We start from the raw sequence: 24,349 nt of genomic DNA on the forward strand, positions 1-24,349 counted from the left end.
GGGTGTGGTTTATGTGAGAAAGCCCATGTAGCACGCCAGCCACTCTAAAAAAAGAGGGCTTGGCTGTGTATGACAAGATTGGCTGCACTGGAAACTTATTCTAAGCATGTTGGAAGAAATTTCAGGGTACCATATACTGGCAATCGTGGAGTGATATTAGCGATTACCCAACTTTTGCTCAAAAATTTACAGACCACTTTACAGTCATTTATTTACTGATACGAAAAATACTCTAGGCAAAGAAAAAAAGACTTAATTAACATAGACAAAAACAGATGTATAAAATATTATCAAGAAAAAGAAAAGCCCCCAAAGTGGAGTACCCCAGGGTACCGAAAATCCATACTGAAAAAGAGCTCTTACTATAAATGAATTCTTCAAGTTTAGCTGCTGAGATGATTTCCTGACCGCTCACAACAACCTGCCCTCATCTGACTCACATCTAAAGTGAGAAACCAAGAAGTCAATTCTCCAAAATAATGGAGAAACTGAACTCGTAACCATTTACATCTTCAAAGAGAAGCAATGTAATAACACAAGCAGGTCTGTAATGCACGGAGGTAACACCTGTACAGTAACTACTCAATTTTGCCACTGCCACGCAGAAGCAGCCACAGACACCATGTGAATGGATGGGCACGGCTGTGTTCCAATAAAACTTTATTTACAAAAGAGAGGTGGCAGACCACACTCGCCCTGCACACCACAGTTTGGTGGCCTCCACCGAAATGTAATTAGAAAAACACCACGAACACCACCCCCCGTGGCGCATAAGGGTAAAACTGCTTACCTGGCCATGGGACTCCTCCAGATCCACCTGTAAATATTCTGGTGGTAAAGCGGGAATATTCAGAGAGGCTTGTGAAAGTGGGGGTACTGAATGGGTAAGTGAGGACTCAAAGTCTGCAATCAAAGTATTCGATTGACCTCTGTTCACTGCATTTTGTTCCAAAACTTCAGCATCCTTTCTTCCCGAATCATCTAATCTCAGAAGTCCAACTTGTGATTCAATGTGTAATAATTCCGGTGTCAAGGGGTCTGTCCTCTGGGAGGCATTAGATGCCATTGTGAGACTTTCCTCTTTTCCTCTACTCGACAGAAAATGCTTCACCAGGGCGGCCCAGAGTCCGTTAATCCATGGCTCGACCACAAGTTCTAAACTGGATTGTTGTAATAAAAAAGGAAAAAAGAAACAAATGCCTAAGTTCCTCATTTAAATATATAACAATGGGATAATGGCAGAATCTGTCCATTTGACAGAACACTGTGCAACTGTCAGAAACACTGAGCACGAAGGCTACTCGGAATACAAAACACACCGATGAACGATTAAGCTAAAGAGCAAAACATCACTGTGCTCATCACTGCTGACCTGTAAGAAGTACGAGCATGGATAAAAGTCAGAAAACAAAAATGAGGATAATTTAGTAAAATTAAAAGGTAGTAAAAGGTAATAGGTATGGTTCCTCTTAACACTGAGTTGGTAATTTAAGAAGTAATTTTAAACAGGGCTGCTAAATTCTGATGAGGCTAACAGAACTTACCCCAAATCCAAGTCTACTCTGACATCACAAATAACTACATCAAGTGAATGCACATCTTTTTTTTCTTTTTTGCCTAGCCAATTTACTGATCTTTGTTTCCTACAGATAAATTATCACCAAGAAACCACTTCAGATTAATGCTTTTTTGATTAAATAGTTCAAACTTTCTATCAGTTCTGAGCAATTTTTCTGGTACTATTTCCAGGGAGGCTGACCATAGGGGAAAAAAAGCAATCATCCTTTAGGGGAGCTGAATGAATCAAAAATACATTTAAAAATACAGTAGTCTACTTATTATTAGTGAAGTATGATGACTCAACAATAACACTCCCTATGCTCCCTGAGCAGAGAAACTGTACACAGCATGAATGGGTAAGAAAGACTGCATCAGGACCTTGGGAATAACATCTTTGTCATTTTCAATCACAACTCAAACGAGTTATCAATTAAATTCCAATTCATAAAGCTAAACGACAATTAAGAGGAGACATTTTAGACCTCCGACTTTGGCTATAATTTCGTTGTTTTCATTTGGTGTTCACACAGTACACAGTTCAAAATCTGGTCACACAGTACATCTAACCCTCAGGAGCCTTTGGAAGAGCAAGCATAGAAAATTAGCAGTTCAATAACAACAGCTACATTTAAAACATCATTCTCACAACTCAGAGATACTAAGACAATAATACCTGGAACCAGAAATCTCATGCTCACTGAGTGTTTACTATACGGCAGGCACTGTTCTAAAATGACAACTTGTATAACTTTATTTGGTGCTCCAAAGAACTTTACACAACATATACTATTATTATATATTTCGCAAGGGAGAGACCAAGGCGCAAAAAGTTTAAGTAATCTGACCAAGGCTGCACAGTCAGTAAGTGGGGAAGATCAAGGATTTGAACTTGGTGGACTCCAGTACATTCTTAACCCCTTCAAAGTGGTGATACATTAAGCCAAGATGGAGGATGCTGAAATACACAGTCAAAAATTTTAATACTCTGTTCAATAAATGAACAGGTAAACCAAAAGCCTTTAAAGCAAAATAGGAATTGAGCAACAGGACTAACAGATTTGTAAGGGTTTAGCAATTTAATAGCTCATACAGGATAATAAACATTTAATGACAACAAGGTTGGGGGGAAGCACGATATAAAGGGAAAAAACTAAAAGATAACAGGCAAGGAAATGTGGTAGAGCTTTGTCACCATAAAGGACAAGCGCCCTGGGGAGACGGAAAAAACCCACAGCATCACAGCTGCAGAAAATGACGGATGTAGTAGACTCAAAGGGTGAGTTATGGGGAAACAGAAGTGTCTCCAACACGCCCATGCAAGGTGGTGTATGCAGAAAAGCATGACCTTTGCTGAATTGTCATGATTCATAAACATAGATCTAGTGGGTGAGAGTTACTTAACACATACACCTAGTAGAAAAAAAATCAAATGCATGTATGTGCTGTTATCTGGCTAAAATAGGTCAAGGATAAATGACAGCTTAAGTTGTAGGACAGTATCTGTAAGGTCTCTGAAATAACACATTAAGAGGATCTGAAAGGTGCCACACAGGTGAAATACTGAATTGTAAAAACAAGAATAAATTAATGAAATAGAAATATTCCCAGCTGGCATGGTGATAAATGCCCATTAAGACGGGGAGGGAGAGCACCAAGGAGCCAACTGACCGGGACAGCCTCTGACCCGCCCTCCATGTGGGAGGCCCTGAGTCCAGTCACTCCCCTGTGGGCAAAGCACAGAGAAGAGCACAGGCCATCCCAGTGCCTAAAGAAAACAGTGACTTGTTACAAACACCAACACTTTGAAGACTAAGGTAGCTGTACTGGGGCACCTTTCCCAGTTCCTTCCTTTGGCAGATACTGAGATGGACGAGGCACTTAAAAAAAAAAATCAGCAAAATAGACAAATCAAACCCTGGATGTTTTTCTTTGGTGCTAGAACTAAAAAAGCTAACAAAACTAATATAGGACTTTCAACACTGAAGTTTTAGTGCCAGATCAAATGTGAAGCCCATTTATAAACTCATGTACAAATCTGGTTTGTTGGAAACGACAGAGAATACATTGCCCTTACCCTACACAGTCGTCCGCGTGGCCAGTGTCATAGAAACGCTTGGCACCAAGCTCTTGAAGTCGTTTATCAATTATCTTCCCCCCGTTACAGAAGTATGTGTATTCTGAATCACCCAGACCTAAAGAGCCCAAACAGGTTATTAGTACGCAGTAAGGTTTAAGTTTAACCATGTATAGAAGAGACAAACAAAATATCTAAAACAATATGATTTCATGCCCTTGTTGATGGAATAAGAAATAATGTATAGCTTCACACTTTCTTATTTTTTCCTTGAGAAATACTAAGTATGCAAATAAAAACAAAAATAGTTTTGACCACTGTTAAGTATAACAGAAATATACTTCACATTTTTATCTCCATGAATCTGTGTAAAAATATGGCAATCTGAAAACAAGGATTAGATACGATTCAAACCATGTAATATCTGTATTTGCAGACTTTTCCTGTATCTGCAGGGTCTGCAAACTACAGCCTCTGGGCCAATTACCACCACTGTCTTTGTAAATAAAGTTTTACTGGAACACAGCCAGGTCCACTTGTAACACTTTGTTATGGCAGCTTTCAAGCTACAACAGCAGAGGGGAGGCCAGTGACCCGCACACCCTACAATATTCACTGTGAGGTCCTTTACAGAGTTGACTGACCCCTAACCTAGAACATGAGGAGGTACACCTGAAACATAAGCAACCCCTGCTCTGTTCCTGTGCTGGATAAATTAAGAATTGCTTCTATGTTTCCTGGTAAGAAAATGCAGTAACATTTTCATACTTAGTTGACAATTTTAAATTAAAAGCTTAGATTTCTTAGTTGTTTAATCATCTCCATGGATTCTCCTATAAGAATAAGGTAAGCAACTCGTGAGCTCATAAACAGACCCAGCCGCTGGATAGGCTTCAGTCTCTCCTTTTAAATAATTTTTTGAGGAATTTTTAAAGCAATATATATAGGTTCACTCTTAAAGAAACTGGAAAAAAATCGAATTAAGAAGATGTAAACAATCTAAAGTGCTCTCTTGAATATATTACACACGACGGATGTTGGCCAGGGTCATCATCTCTAAGCAGCACTTATCACAGCACCTTATACCCTCCCCCAAGCAGTTCTCAAAGGGGAACAGAGATCACAAGCCAGGCAATGGACCCTGAATTCCCTCTCTGGTGTCCTACTTGCTGGGCTGGTCCTTCCGACCCCTTAATATTTTAAAGCTATATTTCACAGAGCCCTAGGCCAGTGCTTCTTAGGCTGGGATACATATCAGTCACCTGGGAGCTTTAAAAAATACTGATACCAGGACCCTACGTCAGAATGATTGTCAGAATCACTGGAGGGGGCCTCAAAGTAATGCATTTGGAAGGAAAACTCCCCCAGCTGATCCCAGCGCGCGGCCAGGCTTGAGAACCACATCCTAGGGGAATGGGTCTTCCCCTAGGGAAGCGATCAGATACACCGGAGAGCTCTAAAAAAAAAAACCGCACACAGGGTTGCTCCTTCAGGGATCCTGTTTCAGCAGGTCTGGGGTGGGGCCTGGCCACCAACACTGTGAACTTATTTCCTGGTTGAATCTGGTGTACCGGGTTAGGGTGCTACTCGGGGGCTCTGCAGAGGAGCTGCTGAGGGGTGAAGACTGGGGAAACAGTACCTTATTCACGCTCAAATATTATACACATGTAAAATATTTATATAAAAACCCCAGAAGGACAAAACCCAGACAACCATACACCATGGTTTCGAAAGATACATTCAGATAGAGTTAAAGCCAGCAGTAACGGTACAGTAAGTGCACAAAATTCAGTCCACACCTAGTAGTCCATACCGCAGGTGAGCAAAGAAGTCACCCGGCAGCGTCTTGTCCTGTATGGCTTTAACAAACTTGCGGGCTGTGTCGGGTGGGTCTCCGTTGCCCGTGGTAGAAACCACCACAACGAGAGGCGCTGTTTCAGTTTTCAGATCATACTATAAAACAAGGGTGTCATGTCAGAGATCTACTGCTGTATGTATTTTTGACTTAACACAACAGCAAAGCAATCAGCTTAATTTTCCATCCTGTCATCTGTATCACATAATCGCGGAGAGGTACGCAGAGCATTTTAAAGTTGGCAAAGAAAGTGTTACTCCTCAGAAATCAGGTAACCTGGCTGTCAGGAAGGGCCCCTGACTCCCTCAGGGTTCCAGAGAGCCGAGAATATGGTCAGTGGTAAACTGAGATCATCAGTGTTACCAAGTCTTACAAATCAAGTTTCCTTATTCTAATTCTCACCCAAATTTAAGTATTTCCAATAAAGCACTTCACTGTCTGTATTCATAGTGACTCCAGGAGCTCTACTCCTCATGAATATCACCTACCTTGGCTCCAAGGAATTCACTTTTGTTTTTCATGCTGATGTAACAGGTAAAGATTTAAGCTAATGTTTTACTAGGCATATAGGACACAACACAATTCTATGCAGTTTAAAGTGACTTTACCTTGAAAAAGACTACCACAATATAGGAAACAGAGAGCTGTCAGTTGAAACTTGGATCAGGAACAACTGGAGAAATCACTCAGTTGGGAAGAGCAAACAACATGAGTACTGTGTTATCGAAAACAATTCACTACTCACCTAACTTTCCAATAGCTGCTGACCTCACTGGGGTCACTGGTGAGGGGGCCAAATCAGGGCTAGTTACATGATGCTGATGACTTTGTTTCTGTTTGTAATAACAGATTCGGACTGTACTCCACCCTGTGGCACCGCAATGTGAACTCACTTTGAAGGTGCCCTAGAATCACAGAGCCTGAGACGGGTGGTGTCCCCCAGGACCCTCCCTGCTGGCTGAGTGACTCCATCTGGAGTCACCCTGGCCCTGCTGCATCAAGGAACTTGATGGTTTCCCTTCTATGAGCTGAGTTTATAGCGCACCTCTCCTGCTAACAGGCTAGTCTTTACAACTAGACGTGGGGAAGACCAGAGGAGGTTGTGAAACTGTGCCCTGCAGGGTGGTTTCTCCAGTACTGAGCTGAATTCGAAGGCTTAGTGGCTGGGACACCACCGTGTGGTATTACACAAGGGCCCCTGCTCGCTGCAAGGGCCTGGATTGTATGAAACTATAACCTGAGGGTCTCAATCAGACCAGGTATTCTAAGCACAGATCTGTTAAGATCCTATGTATTCTAAGGTGGGGACTTCTGCAGAGAGTGAACGTAATAAAAACAAGCAGTCCCAGAGTCACCTGCAGATCCTTACACCTCCAGTTTAAATCCTGCTTCACGAAAGAATTCAGTGGTTCTTCACTTGGAGGAACTCTGGCACGAACGACAAGGTCTTTTATTTCGGGGAAGTACAAAAGGGGCAGCGGGATTCGTGCCGTGGAAAGAGCATACACGTTCCTGTGAGCGCACACACCTCATCTGTTCCCAGGCACCTCGTCAGAAAACCAAGGCAAACACTACGATTTCCATTTACAGTTGACAGCAATTACTCATCTGTTTTTAAAACTCTGTAGTTTCATTTTTAAAAAAAAAAGTAAAAATAAACTGGCAGTAATCTTACAATACAGTTGATAAAACAAGCTGCTAAGTGTTTAGGGGGAAAAAAAGGGATCACGGTGGCACTTCGTGTCCCACTTTGTCGTTTAATATCACGTCCCAACCAAAACATTTCCCAAAGTGAAACACAGTGAAACCATGCCTTACCTTATCCAACTCACTAATACAGTGAAGATCTGCAGAAAAACCATGTGCAGCTGCTTTCTCGCATATTTCTTCTGCTATGGCCTTTGCCTGTCCTTGCTGGGTAGCGTAGAGCAACAGAAACCTCCTCATGACCTTCCAGAATATGCTACGGCTGGGACAGCTACGCTGGAACACAGAAAGGGAAAAGAGGTATTTTCTTTGTAATTAGATAGTAACAACCTGCGTATTAATTCTCCTAATTAAAAAAGACTGCAACATCATCACACCTCACACGAGAACGACTTCTCGAAGTCTGTTTCTTAGTGTTAATTCTAAGGGTCTAGGAGACAGGAAATTCATCAAAACCAAGGAGAATAAAAGGAACGAAGCTCGAATTCCACGGCTCGGAGATCAGATGCCGGGGCCAGACTACTGGGGCTTGAATCCGGCCAGGATCGATCGCTCACAAGAGGAACTCCGGGCCGCACGGGTCAGCGTCCCCCGCAGGGACCTGCTCCGCGAGGCGGCGGGGAGGCCGCAGGGCCGAGTCCCTCGCGCCGCCCGCCCTCCGCCCCGCGGGGCCGGGGTCCTGAGCGACCCGCGCGCGCCTAGCCCGGCCGGGGGGAGGGGAGTCGTGAAGCACGCGGGCACACGGAGGCGGCGCCCTGGCTGACCCCGAGCCGCCTCCCCTCGGGCCAGGGCCGGGCGGGCGCCCGTACCAGGGAAGCCGCGGCCGCCGCGCCCTCACCCGCGGGCGTGCTGCCGGGGACGCTGGGGAAACGCTCATCCTCCTCCTGCGCCTGCGCAGACCGCCGACGCCCGCGGCCAATAGGAAGCTCGGGAGAGGAGGCGGAAGACCAATCCCAGTCCTCCGACTGTGGGCGGGTCCCCTCCAGTCGCATGCGCCGAATTGCTGGTCGCCTCGGCGTAGGGGGCGCGCGCGTACGGAGGCCCACGAGGCTGCGGCGCCTCCCGCGCTGCTGGGGCCTCGCCGGCGCGCCGAGTCGGGTAGGTGCCCGCGAGGGCTTCGGGCTTGGCTGTCCCGGCCCGACGCCCGCGCTCCCTGGTTCTCCTGGCTCTTCGGGCGCCGCGCCCGCCCTCCTGGGGCTTGAGCGCAGGTTTCCGGGGCGTCAGGTCCATGGGGGCCTCATCTCCTCCCAGGAGGACGCAGCCTCCCCGGGGGCGCCCCGTCCCCTCCGTCCCGACCCCTCGTGCCCCCAGGTCCCGCCGCGGGGTGTTCCGGTGCGGGCGGGCCGCCCACCTCCCCCTGCGTTGACCGGCGTCTTCCTTGTTTTCTCCTATGGATGCTTCTTTCTTCCCCCCTGCCGCGCTAGACCTTGTTGCTCAGCCCTGGCCAGACCCTAACTCTCAGGGGAAACCAACACCTCGGGGCCCCTTCGGCGCCTTTCTCACCCTTGCTTTGACCTGTCCGAACTCGTGGCCACTTTTCCCGTTGCCTCTTTTTTGAGGAAGTTGAGCCAAACGCGATCCCCTCCATCCGCCAGCACGAAGGAGGCGTCCCGAGCATCCAGACTACCTGGGCTGAAGCCCGGCTCTGCCACTCACTAGCCGTGTGAGCTGGGCGTTGCGACGTCTTTGTGCTTGTTTCCTCCTTTGTGAAATGACACACAAGTCGTTCACCCGTCGTGTTGTTGGGAGAGCTAAGCACAGCATCGCCTGGCAAAGGGTAGCAGTCGTGATTATGGGGTCCAGCTGCGGTTCTCAGCTGTAGGGTGCAGAGACGCTGCGCTTCTGGTCCTTACGTGTGAGCGGGGAATGTTTAGGGGGAACCACTCCTTTTGTGTGCTCGTCCTTTGTTTCATAAGCGTTTACGTTGAAGGAACTGTGTTCTGAGATATTTGACCATGTTTATTTTTTTTTCTTTCGACGTAGTTGTAGATCAGGAGGCGTTGAGAATCTGATGGAATGGCTTTGATTACTTTGCGGAGGAACCTCTGTCATTTATCTGATTTTCGGATACACGGAGCTTTGGCTGCTCTGAAAACTCAACGTGTAAATCACGTTCACAACGCGGTCAAGGAGCATCTGTGTCCATGGTTCTGGCCACTGCAACCTGGGCCTGTCAGGGTCAGGTTCCATCACGCCCACTGTAAAAAGTTCCATTCAGAAAACGGAAATGACCTTCATCATCCTGTTGGTGAGCCGGTGTTTTCTCAAGTACACGATTGGGACAGTTCCGATCACAGTGCTAAAAATGTGAACGAACAGACATTTCACAGGAGACTAAACAGCTTCACTTCATCAGAAGAAGTCTTACGTTTTATAAGCTCTCTGCAGACTTTGCCCGATGCTGTGGCAGCAGGAGCCTTATGTCGGATTTGTGAAATGGAAAAAAAAGACGGCTCTCCAAGGCTGCCAAAAGAAATACTGGAGAGTAGCGCCTTTCAAGCTTTGTGTAGTCAGTTTGAACAGGACCCCTCAAATCTGTCAAACACGGGTTTGGTGACTGCTTTGCAAGCCCTGACTCTGTTGTGCGTGGATCCCCAAAGTCCCTTGCTGCCAAACCTGGTGGCTGAGTGCCAGCTTCGTCTTGAAAGGGGTGGCCTGGACGTTCACAGTCTTTGTATCCTGGGGGAAAGTCTGATTAAACTGCAAGGTCCAGATTGTTCGACACTAGACCTGATTATATACCAACTGCAAAATTCGGAAAATCTGGAAAAATTTACCCCCGAGGATATTGTGGCCCTTTACAGAATACTGCAGGCATGTCCTGAAAAAGTGGACCAACACCAGGCGTTTTTAAATAAGATAAATAACTTTTCTCTGTCAGTGGTTTCCAGCCTGAGTCCTACATCGATGAGCCAGGTGCTCACTGCCCTTGTGGTCCTTGATCAAACGCTCGCACTTCCCCTGGTTATAAAATTGGGTAAATACGTTGTGAGGCACATCCCTCATCTCACTAGTGAAGAGCTCGGGAAGGTCTTAGAGGCATTCATGTACTTTGGGCACAGTGACCGGTTCTTCACAGAGGCCCTGGAGCAGCATGTCGCCTCGCTCTGCCTCACTCTGGACCCCGAGGTTGTCAGCAAAGTCATGGAGTACTGCAGTAGGAAGCTGATTCTTTCAAAACCCATCCTCAACGCAGTGGCAGAAACTTTTGTTTGTCAATCCGAAAAATTTTCACCTAGTCAAACTGCTGAGTTAATCGAACCATTTGGAAAACTCAATTATTTGCCACCGAATGCCTCTGTTTTATTTAGGAAGCTAGAAAACATACTGTTAACTCGTTTCAAGGATTTTCCACCCAAAACACTATTGAAACTTCTCCATTCGTGTTCGCTTATTGAATGCCATCCAGTCAACTTTATGGCCAGAATATTCAGCCCGTATTTTCTTCAGCAGCTGCAAGGTGAGTTGGTTATAACTTCTGAGAGTAGAAAGCTTAGCATTTGATCTTGTGATGTTTTCAGGTCACATATGTACCTCTTTTATTGAGCAGTGCTGTGCCTTTATTTTTTTCTTCCATAACGATCTAAAGAAGAAACCTGAAGTTGCAGATGCTAATATAAACACAGAGTTAAAGAATGCTAGAACACTGCATGGAGAGAGGAAACAGTTTCGGGCAAACAGACTCTGCTGCCCGAGCTGAGAAGCTGAGTCTCCTAGCGGGTATCTGTGGCAGTGTCACATGTTAGCATCTTTGATGAGAGCAACTGCATCACTCCTTTTTTTTTGAGATGTTCATCTTAATTCAAGGCCACGCAGATATACCAGAATCTAGATCTCTGTGGGTAAAAGGAAATTCCCACTCATTCTACTAACATATGCTTGTCACTTTTAATTATATTCTCTGGTTAGGAGCATGCATTCTTGGAAGCCAAAATGAGACTTCATGGAGGTGGCAGGCAAGAAGGCATAATTGGTTCTAACAAGATCTTTTCCTAGCGCCATTGAGAAGCACCTTACTGCAGTGAATTAATTCATGTTGTGGGCCTGGATATTCTTCTCTCTCATTACACACACTGAAGTTCAAACTTAACTATGACTGGGATGCTTTTTATTTCAGGTGAAGAGTCCCATTTGGACAGACTGAGCCTAGCACAACTGACTCAACTTTTCTTAACCGCGATTCTAGAGTGCCCGTTCTATAAGGTAAAAGCATGAGCTGCATTGCTTTATTTCCCTACAAGGATGATTTTCTTTTGCCTCCTTCTTCCTCTCCACCCCCCCTCCCCTGCCCCAGAATCTTTTAAGTTCTTTCTCTTTTGAGCTGCCTCAGTAACCTCATTAGAAAGCAGAATTTTCACTCATTTGGAGCTCATTGCCACCAGAGAGCCTTTTCTCTAATAAATTGACCCCATTCCTGTGTTCTTGTCCTTGAAAGAGCCACTTCCTGCTGTGTCAGATTCTTGGAAGGTTTTATCAAGTGCGGCAGGCTTATGAGTCTCAGTGCTCCTAGACTCACTCTTGGGGTTTTAAAGGGTTTTAGCATCCCCATGGCTGTGGAATATAAAAATGTGAATTTCTGCAGTGAACAAATCCTGAACTATTCCTGAGTACGTTCTTAAACCAGGCCGGAAGTCTCACTCTTACATGAGTAGAATTCAGTTTACGTGGAGTTTGAGCTTTGTCTGAAGTATTCTAAGGATTCATTCTCCTGACGTAATCAGGCACGTTGTTTAGGATCAGAAACGGCCCCTCCAGTGCTCATTCCTGCCTGGTCCTCCGTACTTGACTGAACCACGTTTATGAGTAGCTCATAAACACGATCTCGTTTCTGTCTTTTCATGGAATGGGACTATTCAAACTACAATTTGTTTTTATTCCCAGTGTATTGTGGACATTCCTTGGGGGCAGTACATAAAAATCAAATGCATACTTTTAAAGGATGGCCTGATACTTCATGGTATCTTTTCTATTGTCTCGCCATTGATGGACTTTCAGGTTTTTTCCAACATTTGTCTTGATCAGGTGTGCTATCATAAACATGCTTACACATCCTTTCATACTGTAACCTTTTTGTTATTTTTAATCTAAAGACTAGATTCCTGAATGTGGGGTTACTTGGTTACTTTTCAATAGAGACCGACAGACTTTTTTTCCATAATGGCTGTAGATGTCACATTTTACCAGCAGTGAATGAAGGTGACCATGTCTCCCCATTTCGGTTGCAGTGTGTTCTTAGTCCCTTTAATTTTGTCATTTGACTCAGTGAAATGTCATGTCATTTGCTTCAATTACATTTCAATAAACAATGAAGAAGTATAGCATATTTTCAAATGTTTATTGGTCATTTACATTTACCATGAATTGCCTTGTTACACCTCAATTCCCATTCCTATAGGGTTGTTTGTCTTTATTTTTTGTATTTGTTTTTTGTCCTAGAACACATTGTAATGTATTAACTGTTATGGACGTTGCACATATTTTCTCCTGGTTGGCAGTTTTAAATTTTTGTAGTTTTAATTTAATATTGTTTATGATGCCTTTTTTGCTATACAGAAATTTTCAAGTTTTCTGTAGTCAAATCTGTTCATTTTTTTTATGCTGCTGGTTTTCCTATATTGCCTAGGAATATTTTATGACTCCTAAGGTAATGTAAGTATTTTACTAAATTTAAAAAATATTTTCTTTCCTATATTTAGATCTTTAATCTACTTGGAATTGATTACGGTCTGTAATGTGTGTCGGAAGTGTGGCGGAACTCTAACTTGGTTCTTTTCCAGATGGAGAACCACTTACCAGCACTGTGATTACATAGCTGTCCTTTTCTTACTAAACTGAAAGGTCAGCTTTATCACTTTTTCCACTCTTAAAAACTTCAGTTGGGTGTCCTTGAGGCCCTTAAAGCAATTCTAAGAGTTCCAAAGATGTTTCTTGAGGTCCCTCCCTCCCTCTTCCCCTCCCCCCCCCCTTCTTGTGACCATTGACTACATGTAAAACACATTTAAAAGATATTTTGGACTATTGGACTTGAACGATAACAAGAATATTTGGCATTGTCGTTTTGAGAACGGTATTTGTCCTTAGTCCTGGAGAAGCATCATGCCTGTAAAGTAATCTTGGATCAGACTTTTATACTCAGGCAACCTCCATTTTATTCTCTGATTGTGTCTCTTATTTTTATTTCTCGTGTTTGCACACCCATTTTTAGGGTCCAAAACTTCTTCCTAAATATCAAGTGAAATCATTTCTTACTCTGTGCTCTTGCCTGGAGACCCCCATGGATTTTCAGCTTTATAAATCTGTGATGATGGGACTGATTGACCTTTTAGGAGCAAGATTGTATTTTGCTTCAAGAGTGTTAACACCCTATTGTTACACGATAGGTAAGTATTGGGGAGTCTCCTAAACCTCAGCACGCTGTCCTCTGATGGAACACATGGGGCTCAGTAGCCACCAAAGATCTGGAAACGAAATGGAGTTGGCCCTTCCCTGAAGGCGAGTTGCAGCAAGGGTGGGCAGTAGGGCTGAGGAGTCAAGACTCCGTGTTGGCCACATGGTAGCCAGATGCCTTTGGGCTTCCTTTCGGGACATTCATGTGCTTGTTCTCGTCTGCAAGATGAGAGTGAGAGGGGTAGTGACCTCAAAGACTTAAGTGACTCAGATTAATACCTGGGACACAGCAAGTGCTCAGTGATTGTTAGCCGCTCTTATCCTCTTGGCCAGTGCTGCCCAGTGTAATAGCCACACATACGAGTGGCTACTTAAATTTAAATTAATTCCAGTTTTAAAAATTCACAGCTCAGGTCCCCAGTCACACTAGCCACACTTGAAGAGCTCAGTAGCGGGTGTAAGCGTTGTCATCACTGCGGGTGGTGCTGACGAGAGGGTCAGAGTCCTCCTCCTTCCAGACTGGTGAGTAAAGGACAGTCAGCTCAGAGAGGACAGTGCTTCTAGGCTTCAAGTGGTCACGTCTCGCTCCCCTCCTTTATGGGCTTCCTTTACAAGGAAGGAGGGGGAGCCTGCTGGCATCCAGGGCCCACGTGTCGGGGTGCCGGCTGCTTCACCTCTCCAGGGGCACTGGAGCGCCAGGGCTGCAGGGTGCCAATTGCATCGGTGTCTGACTTTACTTAACTCAAAGGATCTTCTTCACTATTCCCATCAGTTGCTGTAAGGAGAGTGAAAGTGTGTGTGGTTCACGTCATGCCCCAGGTACCTTGAGGGCCCCCTCCTTGTTTGAGTGCAGTGGAGCCCTCTTAGTGTAAGGCTGATGTGGTTGGGCAAAGCTCTGATTAAATTAAAATTCTCACCTTGTCTGGTGTGGTCATTATTTTGCAGCCTTCTGCCCTGTTGATAAATGCAGTGTGGAAGAAATCAAAACAACAAGGAGGAAAGGAAGATAGTGTTTGTGAGGGTATCACACGAAGAATTTTTCCTTTCTTCTCTCACCAGATGTTGAAATTAAATTAGATGAAGATGGATTTGTATTACCGTTTACAGTTGATGAAGATGTACATAAAAGGTAAAGAAAACTGTTGCAGTTTATACGTTATGAGACTTGTTGATGTTAATACACAGGGACCGTTTTCTTAAAGTGAAAAAAGTAGACATGGTTCTGGAAATAAATACGCTATAGCATACTTTGGAAAGTCCATGTAATATCTTGTGAACCTTAATAAAGTTGAGTGCTTTCCCAACAGATTAATGGATAGCAATTATGATTCATTTGAAAGTAGTATTGGCACGAAGGAATGGCCAAACCCCAGATAAACTCTGGCAGCTAAAACCATATAAGTACTTTGGATTGTTTTAAAAATTAAGTTTTTCTCTCCCTTTGGTTTTTTAGGGTAGCACTGTGCATTGATGGTCCAAAGAGATTTTGTTTGAATAGCAGACACTTACTGGGAAAGGAAGCTACTAAACAAAGACACCTGCACTTACTTGGTTATCAAGTTGTCCAGGTATGGTTTCACCTTTTTTTTTTCCCTAAAAGCCATTTCTAGTTCAGATTTGCTTTTTCGAGGATGCTAAGTGGTATGCCAGCCCAATGGACGAAGACTTTAAGTCTAAAATAAAATGCCAGCTTTGTTCATTAGGCTTAAGTCTCTTGATTTGTAATTTGAAATACACAATTTTCAAATTTTCTGTTTTCCGAAAGTGAGACATCACTAAATTCTGTATAAGCTGTGCTTTGCTTTGCTTTTAGAATTACTAAATTATTGGAATATCTGTTCTACTTTCCCTTTGTTTTAATGAATAGAATGGACAAGATGACCCATTAAAACCAGGATCTTCACTGGCTCCTTTTTTTTAATTTTTTTTTATTTTATTGGCTGTGTTGGGTCTTTTTTGCTGTGCGTGGGCTTTCTTTAGTTGCGGTGAGTGGGGACTGCTCTTCATTGTGGTGCACGGGCTCCTCATTGCCATGGCTTCTCTTGTTGCGGAGCACAGGCTCTAGGCGCATGGGCTTCAGTAGTTGCAGCACATGGGCTCAATAGTTGTGGCTCACGGGCTCTAAAGTGCAGGCTCAGTAGTTGTGGCGCACGGGCTTAGTTGCTCCGTGGCATGTGGGATCTTCCTGGAGCAGAGATTGAACCTGTGTCCCCTGCATTGGCAGGTGGATTCTCAACCACTGCGCCACCTAGGAAGCCCTTCATTGGTTCTTAATGTTTAACACTCTTGTTTGTATTTACATTTTCACTTAGGTCTTAGGTGAGGAGTCACAGTGAATGTACTTGGAGCTTTCCCTTCTCTAAGGTGTCTACCAATCTGCTCTCTGCTTTCCTGTCTGGTTACTTTTTTCCACTCCATCTTGTGCATACCCAGATTAATTTTCCTGAAACAAATCGCGCCAGTGCGTGCCAAGAAACCTTCATTGTTTCTTTACTGCTTATGGGATAAAGAATACATCTACATTTAACATTCTAGACCCTCCATGGTCTACCCGCAGCCAGGCCTTCTGCTCCGAGCTCAGAGGTCTCTCCCCTCTGGCCTTTCTCCCTTACGCATGCCGCTCAGGTGGTCCCCACCTCTCTGTGTGTCTTATTTCTGGTCTTTCATCAACTCCCAGCTCAGGTTGACCTTTCACCCTAATGTAAAGTGTTGACTCCCTTTCAGTACTAGAGCACCAATTTTCTCTGCATGTTCTGCTCAGTATTACTGCTTACTTTTTGTATATATTGTATATTTTAAGTTAGCGCCTAATTTGTAAGTTTCTTGAGGAAAGGGATCATGTTTGATTCTTATTTAGACATCTCACTTACCATCGGGCCCCTGCTCCCTGGCAGCACCGTTACAGGCTCTGGGCACAGCGGACACATGAGCTGGCTGTGCCCTCTGCCCAGCAGGGGCTTACCTGCTGCTGTGGGGAGGGTGGGGCAGATGAACAGGGTAACCAGAAACCAAGGTAATTTCAGGTTATGAAGGATGATGGTGGATTTATTTTCCTCTCTTTACAGATTCCCTATTATGAGATTGAGACACTAAGTTCAAGACTTGAGTTAGTGGAATATTTACAAAGAAAACTATTCTCTCAAAACTCTGGTGGTCATTGGTAGCAATAATGAATATTGACTTCAGAACTCAAATAGTGAAAGAACTTGCAAATTAGCCATCTACTCATGGACTGTGGTGATCTGGAAAGGGTCTCTAGCTTCCTTATACCATGTATACACTTATCAGAAGCAAATTTAAAATTAATTTTAATCTTCATTTAATACTAGCATCATAGATACTTTTGTACGTCAAACAGAATCGAACAAGTACAATAAAGGAATGAAATGAATTGTGTCATTATTTTAAGTCTTGTGATAATTATCTGCTAACTGAAAATATGTTCTTGAGAGACCTTTGTTTCCTCTTCTAACAAACGTAAGGAAGAAATTTTATCTCCCACTTTTTTTTGTATTTTGTTAGAGGAAGTAATATATGGTAAGGAAAAGGAGCAGTGAAAAATCAGCTCGTGCTTTGGCTGTAAATATGTATAATTGTAGACCTATGCATGAATAACCCTTTAGTTAATATTTTGTATTGGTATATATATATGTGCATATATATATATAAATTTTTTTTTAATAAAGGTATAAAGATGTGAAAAAAGCAACTTAAGTAGGGTTTTGGGGGGGCAATGTTTGGAGGGACAAACTTCTAAATTTTAAATTTAGCATGGATTAAAATTCTTCAGTGCGTTGCAGATGCTTCATTGTCTCAATACAGTCAAGTTAAAGTTTCAGGGGATAAAATGGGTTCTGCACCCAATTACAGTGTGTTCAGTGGCCATACCACTAAGCAGTGCTCCAGCACCAGCGGGGGGTCCTACAGTTCACTCCATTGCGACACTGTCTGCCTGGAGACAGCACCAGTTCCCACAGGTTGAGGGCTCAGTCCCACAAGACTGTCTACCCCGTCCCCCCCCCAACCCTTTCAGATGCCAGTCACAGATCCAGGTTGTCACGTGACCTGTGCTTCTGGCCAACTGACTATAGGTTTGAGGGTCCAGTGATCCCCCTTTGGGTCCATTAATTTGTTACTGAAGCTCATGGTACTCAGAGAAATGTATTACTTGATCACTGGTTTATTACAAAAGGATACAACTCAGGAACAGCCAGACGGAAGAGATGCTTAGGGCAGGTATGGGGAAGGGTGTGGGGTTTCCATGCCCTCTCCAGGCACCACTCTCCCCTAAGCTCCACCTGTTCACCAACCTGGAAGCTCTGAATCTGGTCCTTCTGGGTTTTTTATGGAGGCTTCATCACATAGACTTAACAGCCACGCAAAGAGGTAGTCACAGTCCAATATAAATGCTGTGAAAAAAACAGTATAGTCTGAAACCTTCTTCCTCCACCTTTTCCACTTACCTAAATCCTTCTCCATCGGGACCGTTGTTCCTGGTTGCTCTAATCGGAATGAGATACTCCTTCTGCGCTTCTGGTTCCAGCCTCTGCTGAGCCTTTGTCTTGTCTGGCTCTCCCTTACCCTCTTCACTCCTTCATTCATTCATTCACCAAACATTTACTAAAGAGCTGTGAAGATGCTGGGAGCCCACTGGGTCAGAGCTCCAGAGGGAAGCAGAAAGGAGCCCCCGCCTGGAGGAGGGGGTGATTCTGGTAATGAGCCTGCCGGCAGTCCTGATGCCTGAGCTGGACCCTGGAGGGTGGAAGGTGCCAGGCCTGCCTGGGGGTGAGAGGAGGCTTCTTGGAGTGACCTGTGAGCTGAATTCAGAGGAAGGGAGGCAGGTCTCTGGTGGGAGAGCATTTCGGGCATCACCATGGCCAGAGCACCCAGCACAAAGCCGACAGGGCCGCCCCAGGAGATGAGGCTAGAACTAACTCAGGCACTGTTGGTTTTAAAACAAATTTTAATTCTGAAAATGTGCACGGATACGCTATGAAAACAGTTCAGGCTAATGGATATAAGATTGCTGTTTTCACCAATTGAAGTAAATTTGCAAGCTCCATAAGATTATAAAGTCATATGTCCTAATAAACAGAGTCCTCAGGCCACTAAAATTTTAATTTCTACTCTGTATGCAAAAATGAGATTTTCTTGTTGAAATTACACATACAGTATGATAGCTCTTGGTACCATATGATGATAATGTTTTTAAATAAGACATAATCTTGATGTTTTTTAAAAGTAAAAGTAAAGCAAAGGAAAAAAAAGTAAAACAAAGAAGAAAAATAGGTGAAAAAAGTTTAACTTGCAAACATAACCCCTGAAGCAGCAGTGATCATCTTCACACCAGCCACGAGAGGGCAGCAAAGGTTAGGACATTTACTGGGCTTCTGCAGTGGAACCGGGATGATGCCTGGTCCCTGGAGAGAGCAGATCGTGTCTGTGTGTGTGTGTGTGTGTGTGTGTGTGTGTGTGTGTGGTGGGGTGGCGGGCCGTAGCTGTAGAAGGGTGCAGTAACAGTTCTGCCTGAACAAAACAGGCAGTTTTCCTTACCTTGACCTAAAGAAGGAATGTACTCTGGTTGAACCAAGCCTGGACGGGGAGGGTAGATGGTATCTTGGGATGAAGAGATGCTAGTTGGTTCCTTGGCCAGGATCCTACCTGCCGACTGTAGCGCATATGGAGACTTGGTAACTACTCATTAGGTAGAAGAAAGAAAATAGGAAGGAGCAGAATCGAGCATATTTGATAGAATTCTGGGGGAGAAAAAATCAGTTCCCTCTAAAAAAGCTGGACCCACTGGAAGACTTTGTGTACAAATTCAGGGAGGGGGTCTTGGCTCCATGGTGGTGAATGAACCTCCAAAAGCTGAGATCTCCCCAAACTGGAAACATTTCCAGACCCACCTGGAGTCTAAATATATAGTGTAGGATTGTTACCAAACCAAACCTGGGGCCGCTCGTCCGCGCAGTAAAGTCTCCTGACACCGGGTTGTGGTGAAGGAAAGTGCAGTGTTTACTGCAGGCGCCAAGCAAGGAGTCCAGGGGAGCCGGTGCTCAGAAAGCCTGAACTCCCTGATGGGCTTCAGCAAAGCATTTTTAAAGGCCAAATGAGGGAGGGGGCATCCCAGGGTCTGAGGTCAGCTCGTGCACAAATCTCTGATTGGTTGATGGTGAGGTAAGAGGGTGGTGTCACAGGGGTTAACATTGTCAGTCCTTAGGTGCCAGTAGCTCATCAAGTAGTTAAATTCTTCCATTTAGTGGTGGTTTTAGCATCTGTAAAACAACTCGGAAATGGGCATCAGATACTATTATCTGGGTACTTCAGAGAGGAGCTACAGCAGAGGATATGCGGGAGGGGGCTGTCCCAGAAAGGCCCCCTAGGGTCCTGCTCAGTTTCAGGATCATGAAATAAGACATGCCTTGTCAGTTGTATGGCCAGTACCTGGAAAACAGTAAGTGCTCAGCGAGCCAGGTGGGCTCTTGCTCTTATTAGTACAAGAGTTATGTTGCAGTCAAACTTCATTGCTACAGCTCCTGGAGAGGGAGTCCCTCAGGGATGCTCTATAAAGAGGAGCACCACTGCCTCTCTGGTGAAGACTCCTGGGGAAGCAGCTTGAATAGGCGGCCACTTCTTTTGCTAATTAGCATCAGGGACATCGTGCTGAGAAACCTCGTTCTATAAAATCTTTGCTGTAATAAGAATGGAACACAACTCTGTTGCCTGCAGGATCTGAGCCTCGTGGGTCATCCTGATGTAAAGAAGCAGCCTTGATTTCCAAGACGAAGCAGAGCTTCAGATAAGGCAATTTGGGACACAACCCCCCTTACCTTTGTCTTATCTTTGAGGATGCCAGGTCATCTTCTCAGGCCAGGCCTCATGTTAATTCTCTTACACATAAGCAAGTCTCTCCAACCCAGCTTTGTTCAGTTTCACCCAAATCCTCTACTCATCCTGTCATCCCTCTGGCTGGTTCCTCTGGTGTGCCAGCTCCCTTGCCTCTGTAGTCAATAAGCCTTACCTCTTGTTGGTATTCTTTGACTGTTGGCTCCATCATAAGAAATTCTGCCTTAATATACTTGAAATCCCATCTCAGAAAAAAACAAACATCTCTCTCCCCGACTCCTCCCATGGTCTCTGGCATATAGGGTGCACCATTTATGTCTTGAACTGATATTCTGGGTTCTAAAGTTTGCAATAAACAATATATCTTAATAATTCTACTGTAACTTTCATTATGGAAAACATTGAACACACATAAGCGTAGAAAGAGTAGTATAGTGAATTCATATGGGTCCCTTTATTCAGCGTGATGAAACACCCACATTTTCCAATCGTTTCATCTATTTATTCCCTTATTTTTTTCTTTTCCTTTTTTATTGAAATGTTTCTAGAAAAAAATCCAAGCTATCTGTACTTTTATCCTAAATACTTCAATATGAATTCATAACCAATAAAATTTTTTTCTTTTTTCTTTAACTATTGGGCCATTATTACAACAAACAAAACCAATAATTATTGCCTACAGTCATTTAATACCTGGTTTATATTCCAGGTTTTCTATGCTGTCTCAGAAATATTTTTTTAATTTTTTTAATTGAAGTATAGTTGATTTACAATCTTGTGTTAATTCCTGCTGTACAGTCAAGTGACTTGGTTCAGTTACATTCTCTTTTATATTCTTTTCCATTATGGTTTGTCACAGGATATTGAATATAGTTCCCTGTGCTGTACAGTAGGACCTTGCTGTTTATCCATCCTCTATATGAGAGTTTGCATCTGCTAATTGCAAACTCCCAATCCAACCCTCTCCCCCGCCCCCGCCCCCACCATGGCAACCACAAGTCTATTCTCTACGTCTGTGAGTCTGTTTCTGTTTCGTAGATAGGTTCATTTGTGTCATATTTTAGATTCCACATATGTGGTATCATATGGTATTTGTCTTTCTCTCAGAAATATTTTTTAACTGTTGATTTGTTTGAAGCAGGATCTGAACAAAGGCCACACGCTACTTTTAGATGTTATGCCTCTAATTCTTAAGTCTGTAACTTCCCCCCCTCCCTCCCCTGGTTTCCATGTTATTAATTTATTGGAGAAGTTAGATCAATTGCCCTGTAAAATGTCCCATGGTATTGATTTGACATTTTCCAGCTGGTTCCTCTGCTGTATTTCCTGTTAGGCTAAAAGTTAGATCCAGAGGCTTGCTTAGATTCAGCTTAATTTTTTCACAAGCATGTTTCAGAGGAGGTGCTGTGTGTTTGTTTTGCATCCTACCGTAATGTCTCGTTACCCTCTCAGTGATATTCATTAGGACTGATAGCGGGTTCCCGGATCAGCACCAGCCCTGATCCATCCACCATATCGTCCCCATCAACCTATCACCTAATGGCTTCAGCATCTCTTGATGACTGTTGCCTCGATTCATTACTCCAATAGGTGTTTAAAAAAAAAGGTGTTTAAAAAAAAAAGAGTTCCTAACTCTATCCTTCCTTTTACTTTTACTAGCTTGTATTCATCTATAAAGAAGAAATTTCTCCCATCAACTATTTGTGAACTCTAAAATAAGGTTTATACACAAACTTATAGTTACCAGGGGGAAAGGCGGGGGAGGGATAAATTGGGAGGTTGGGACTGACATATACACACTACTATATATAAAACAGATAACGAGTAAGGACCTACTGTATAGCACAGGGAACTCAATACTCTAATGACCCATATGGTAAAAGAATCTAAAAAAGAGTGTATATATCTATAACTGATTCACTTTGCTGTACAGCAGAAACTCACACAGCATCTTAGCTATACTCCAATGAAAATAAAATAAATAAGGTTTATACAGAAAAAAAACAAAACAAAACCCAAGATAAAAGTGTCTTTCCTTGTGTCAAGTTTTAGAATAAAGAGCTGGTTATCTGGTCAGTTTTTTTGTTTGTTGCTTGTTTGTTTTAGGATATTTATGAATTCATGACATTTTACATATTTGATGTGTTTCACTCCTTTATAGTCATCTTTTAGATGCTTACCTTGTCATGTTTTAGACTGGTGGGATACCCCTCTGGTTGGCCTCTTTGTCCTTTTCACCTTGACACATTCATTTTTGAAAATTTCTTGGCAGAAGAAGATGTCCCAGGCTCACTTACCATCTCCTGTCTCAGCCCTGGGGTAGGGAGCCCTGGTTCCAGCAGGTGCTCCTGTTCACTGCTAAAGAGTTGTCAATATCAGGAATTTTTTCATTTGGGGCATCTATAAAGGCATGTTCATTTTGATTTCAAAATCAACAAGGTGAACAAACCAAAATTAAACTTACACTTATATGTCTTGATTCATAAGTTTGATGCTTAAAGTGACTCCAAGGGACTCCATCAATTGAATGAATCAGCCTACAGGAAAAACCTGATGACAAACATGCTTTCTAAGTCTCCTGGCAGTATTCACGCCTCTTTACCAGGGAGGAGGTGTCAAATAAGGTAAAGGCTTGTTATCCTACCATGGACCTCTGCCCGTGCCCCAGATCTGGTGAAGATGCTTTGGAGGAAGGGCAGTGGCTTCCCTGTTCCAGGAGCCAGGATCATGCTATTATTCTCACTGTCAAACACCACTGATGGGGCATTTGGAAAAGGTGCAGCAAGAGCATCCTTTCATTTCCCTTGAGTTTATACTGACCTTTAAATTTGCTGGATACACAGACCGGCAGTTCTCCTCCCAGCCAGTGACAGGCATGTGTTTGTACGTCCATCCCTCTTACTCTGAACTATCATAAAACCTACCAAATGCAGAGGAGTACTTAATCCAAGGGATTTTAAGTTGGTTTAAAGCCAGCAAAAGAAAATCCAAGTATGTTGTGCCACTTAAGTGAGTTTACAGTGACATTTAAAAACAAAATTTTTAAAGCTTTCAAACTTAAAATGGAGATATCAATCTTGTTTTAAAATTTCTGCATTTTCAACAGAAGATTTTTTACAAAGATGATGTTTTTATGTATTCACAGGTGATTTTCCCTTCTCTATCCACCTCAGTTAACAAAGGTTTACAAGGTGGAGAGAAGGCCCTCTGGACACTTTGTTACTCAGCTGCGTTGTGCGCTGGCTGAGAATCACTGACTAAAGCTTTGTGCTTTGTCTAGGCTATACCCCTATCTCTGAATAGTCCAAGGGCCCCAAGGAGAAAACCTTTCCCTCAGACCATCCCCCCCTTTCCAGATATTTCATACACTTTTAGGAGAGGAACCCACTGCCCTGTCACCTGCATCAAGTCACTTATCCTGCCTACATCTCAGTTTTCTCATCAGCATAAAGAACTAGAGGGTTCTTCTGATCTTAACAAGTCTGTGGGTTCATGAGAACTCATGATAAACATAACACACACGCCGCCCAGGATGTGCTGAAGCACCGCTAACGTGGCATGTGAGGCTTTCTCCTTCCCTGCTTCAAATGAACAGAAATTCGTCCCATAAGGACTTTCCTTGCTTCCATTCTGCCCAGATGTCAAGAGAAATGGCACAGGTCCCAACTGCAGTTTGGACTAGGCACCTGCTATGCTCCGGTGAACTGTTCAAGCTCCCGCCGTGGAGGGTACCCTCCAATGTATTTTCTCCATCACCCAGCGTGGAGCTGCAGGCAGCCAAGGTCCTGGTGGACCCGCAGGGCAGGCTGCATAAACAGTAAGTAGTCAGCCTAAGCCAGACCCATGTCAACCTGAGTCAGACCAGTGCTACATCACCACCCAACCTCGGCTCCAGGCGCCAGTGTAGATTCTGTGATGCT

General features: G+C 43.8%; 2 protein-coding genes across 7 annotated transcripts in view; one reads left to right on the forward strand and one right to left on the reverse strand.

The window, feature by feature from the left end:
• Positions 1-8,102, reverse strand: part of MTRR (5-methyltetrahydrofolate-homocysteine methyltransferase reductase) — a 29,636-nt gene extending 21,534 nt beyond the window's left edge. Inside the window, exons 1-5 of one of the 5 annotated variants that reach the window (XM_057709842.1) lie at positions 8,006-8,102; positions 7,308-7,472; positions 5,434-5,587; positions 3,635-3,752; positions 791-1,160 (exon numbers count right to left, since the gene is read on the reverse strand). In XM_057709842.1, coding sequence (XP_057565825.1) covers positions 791-1,160; positions 3,635-3,752; positions 5,434-5,587; positions 7,308-7,436 — 771 coding nt within the window. In that variant the 5' untranslated portion in view covers positions 7,437-7,472; positions 8,006-8,102. Of the gene's footprint in view, positions 1-790; positions 1,161-3,634; positions 3,753-5,433; positions 5,588-7,307; positions 7,473-7,573; positions 7,909-8,005 lie in introns of those variants that run through there. The other 4 variants (XM_057709843.1, XM_057709845.1, XM_057709844.1 and 1 more) reach the window with 4 other exon arrangements.
• An 81-nt stretch (positions 8,103-8,183) lies between these two features.
• FASTKD3 (FAST kinase domains 3) lies at positions 8,184-17,285 on the forward strand. 2 transcript variants are annotated; one of them, XM_057710196.1, is made up of 7 exons: positions 8,184-8,294; positions 9,180-10,656; positions 11,314-11,399; positions 13,402-13,576; positions 14,643-14,712; positions 15,037-15,151; positions 16,649-17,285. In XM_057710196.1, exons 2-7 carry the CDS (start codon positions 9,213-9,215, stop codon positions 16,745-16,747), a joined length of 1,989 nt encoding a protein of 662 aa, XP_057566179.1. In that variant the 5' UTR covers positions 8,184-8,294; positions 9,180-9,212; the 3' UTR covers positions 16,748-17,285. The 2 variants fall into 2 exon arrangements, 1 of the variants encoding a protein (XP_057566179.1); XR_009049276.1 differs by lacking the exon at positions 16,649-17,285 and having other exon boundaries at positions 14,529-14,712; positions 15,037-15,113.
• The last annotated feature ends 7,064 nt before the right edge of the window (positions 17,286-24,349 follow it).

Source organism: Hippopotamus amphibius, chromosome 15 (assembly GCF_030028045.1).
Source record: "Hippopotamus amphibius kiboko isolate mHipAmp2 chromosome 15, mHipAmp2.hap2, whole genome shotgun sequence".
In the NCBI taxonomy this organism is placed as follows: Eukaryota; Metazoa; Chordata; class Mammalia; order Artiodactyla; family Hippopotamidae; genus Hippopotamus; species Hippopotamus amphibius.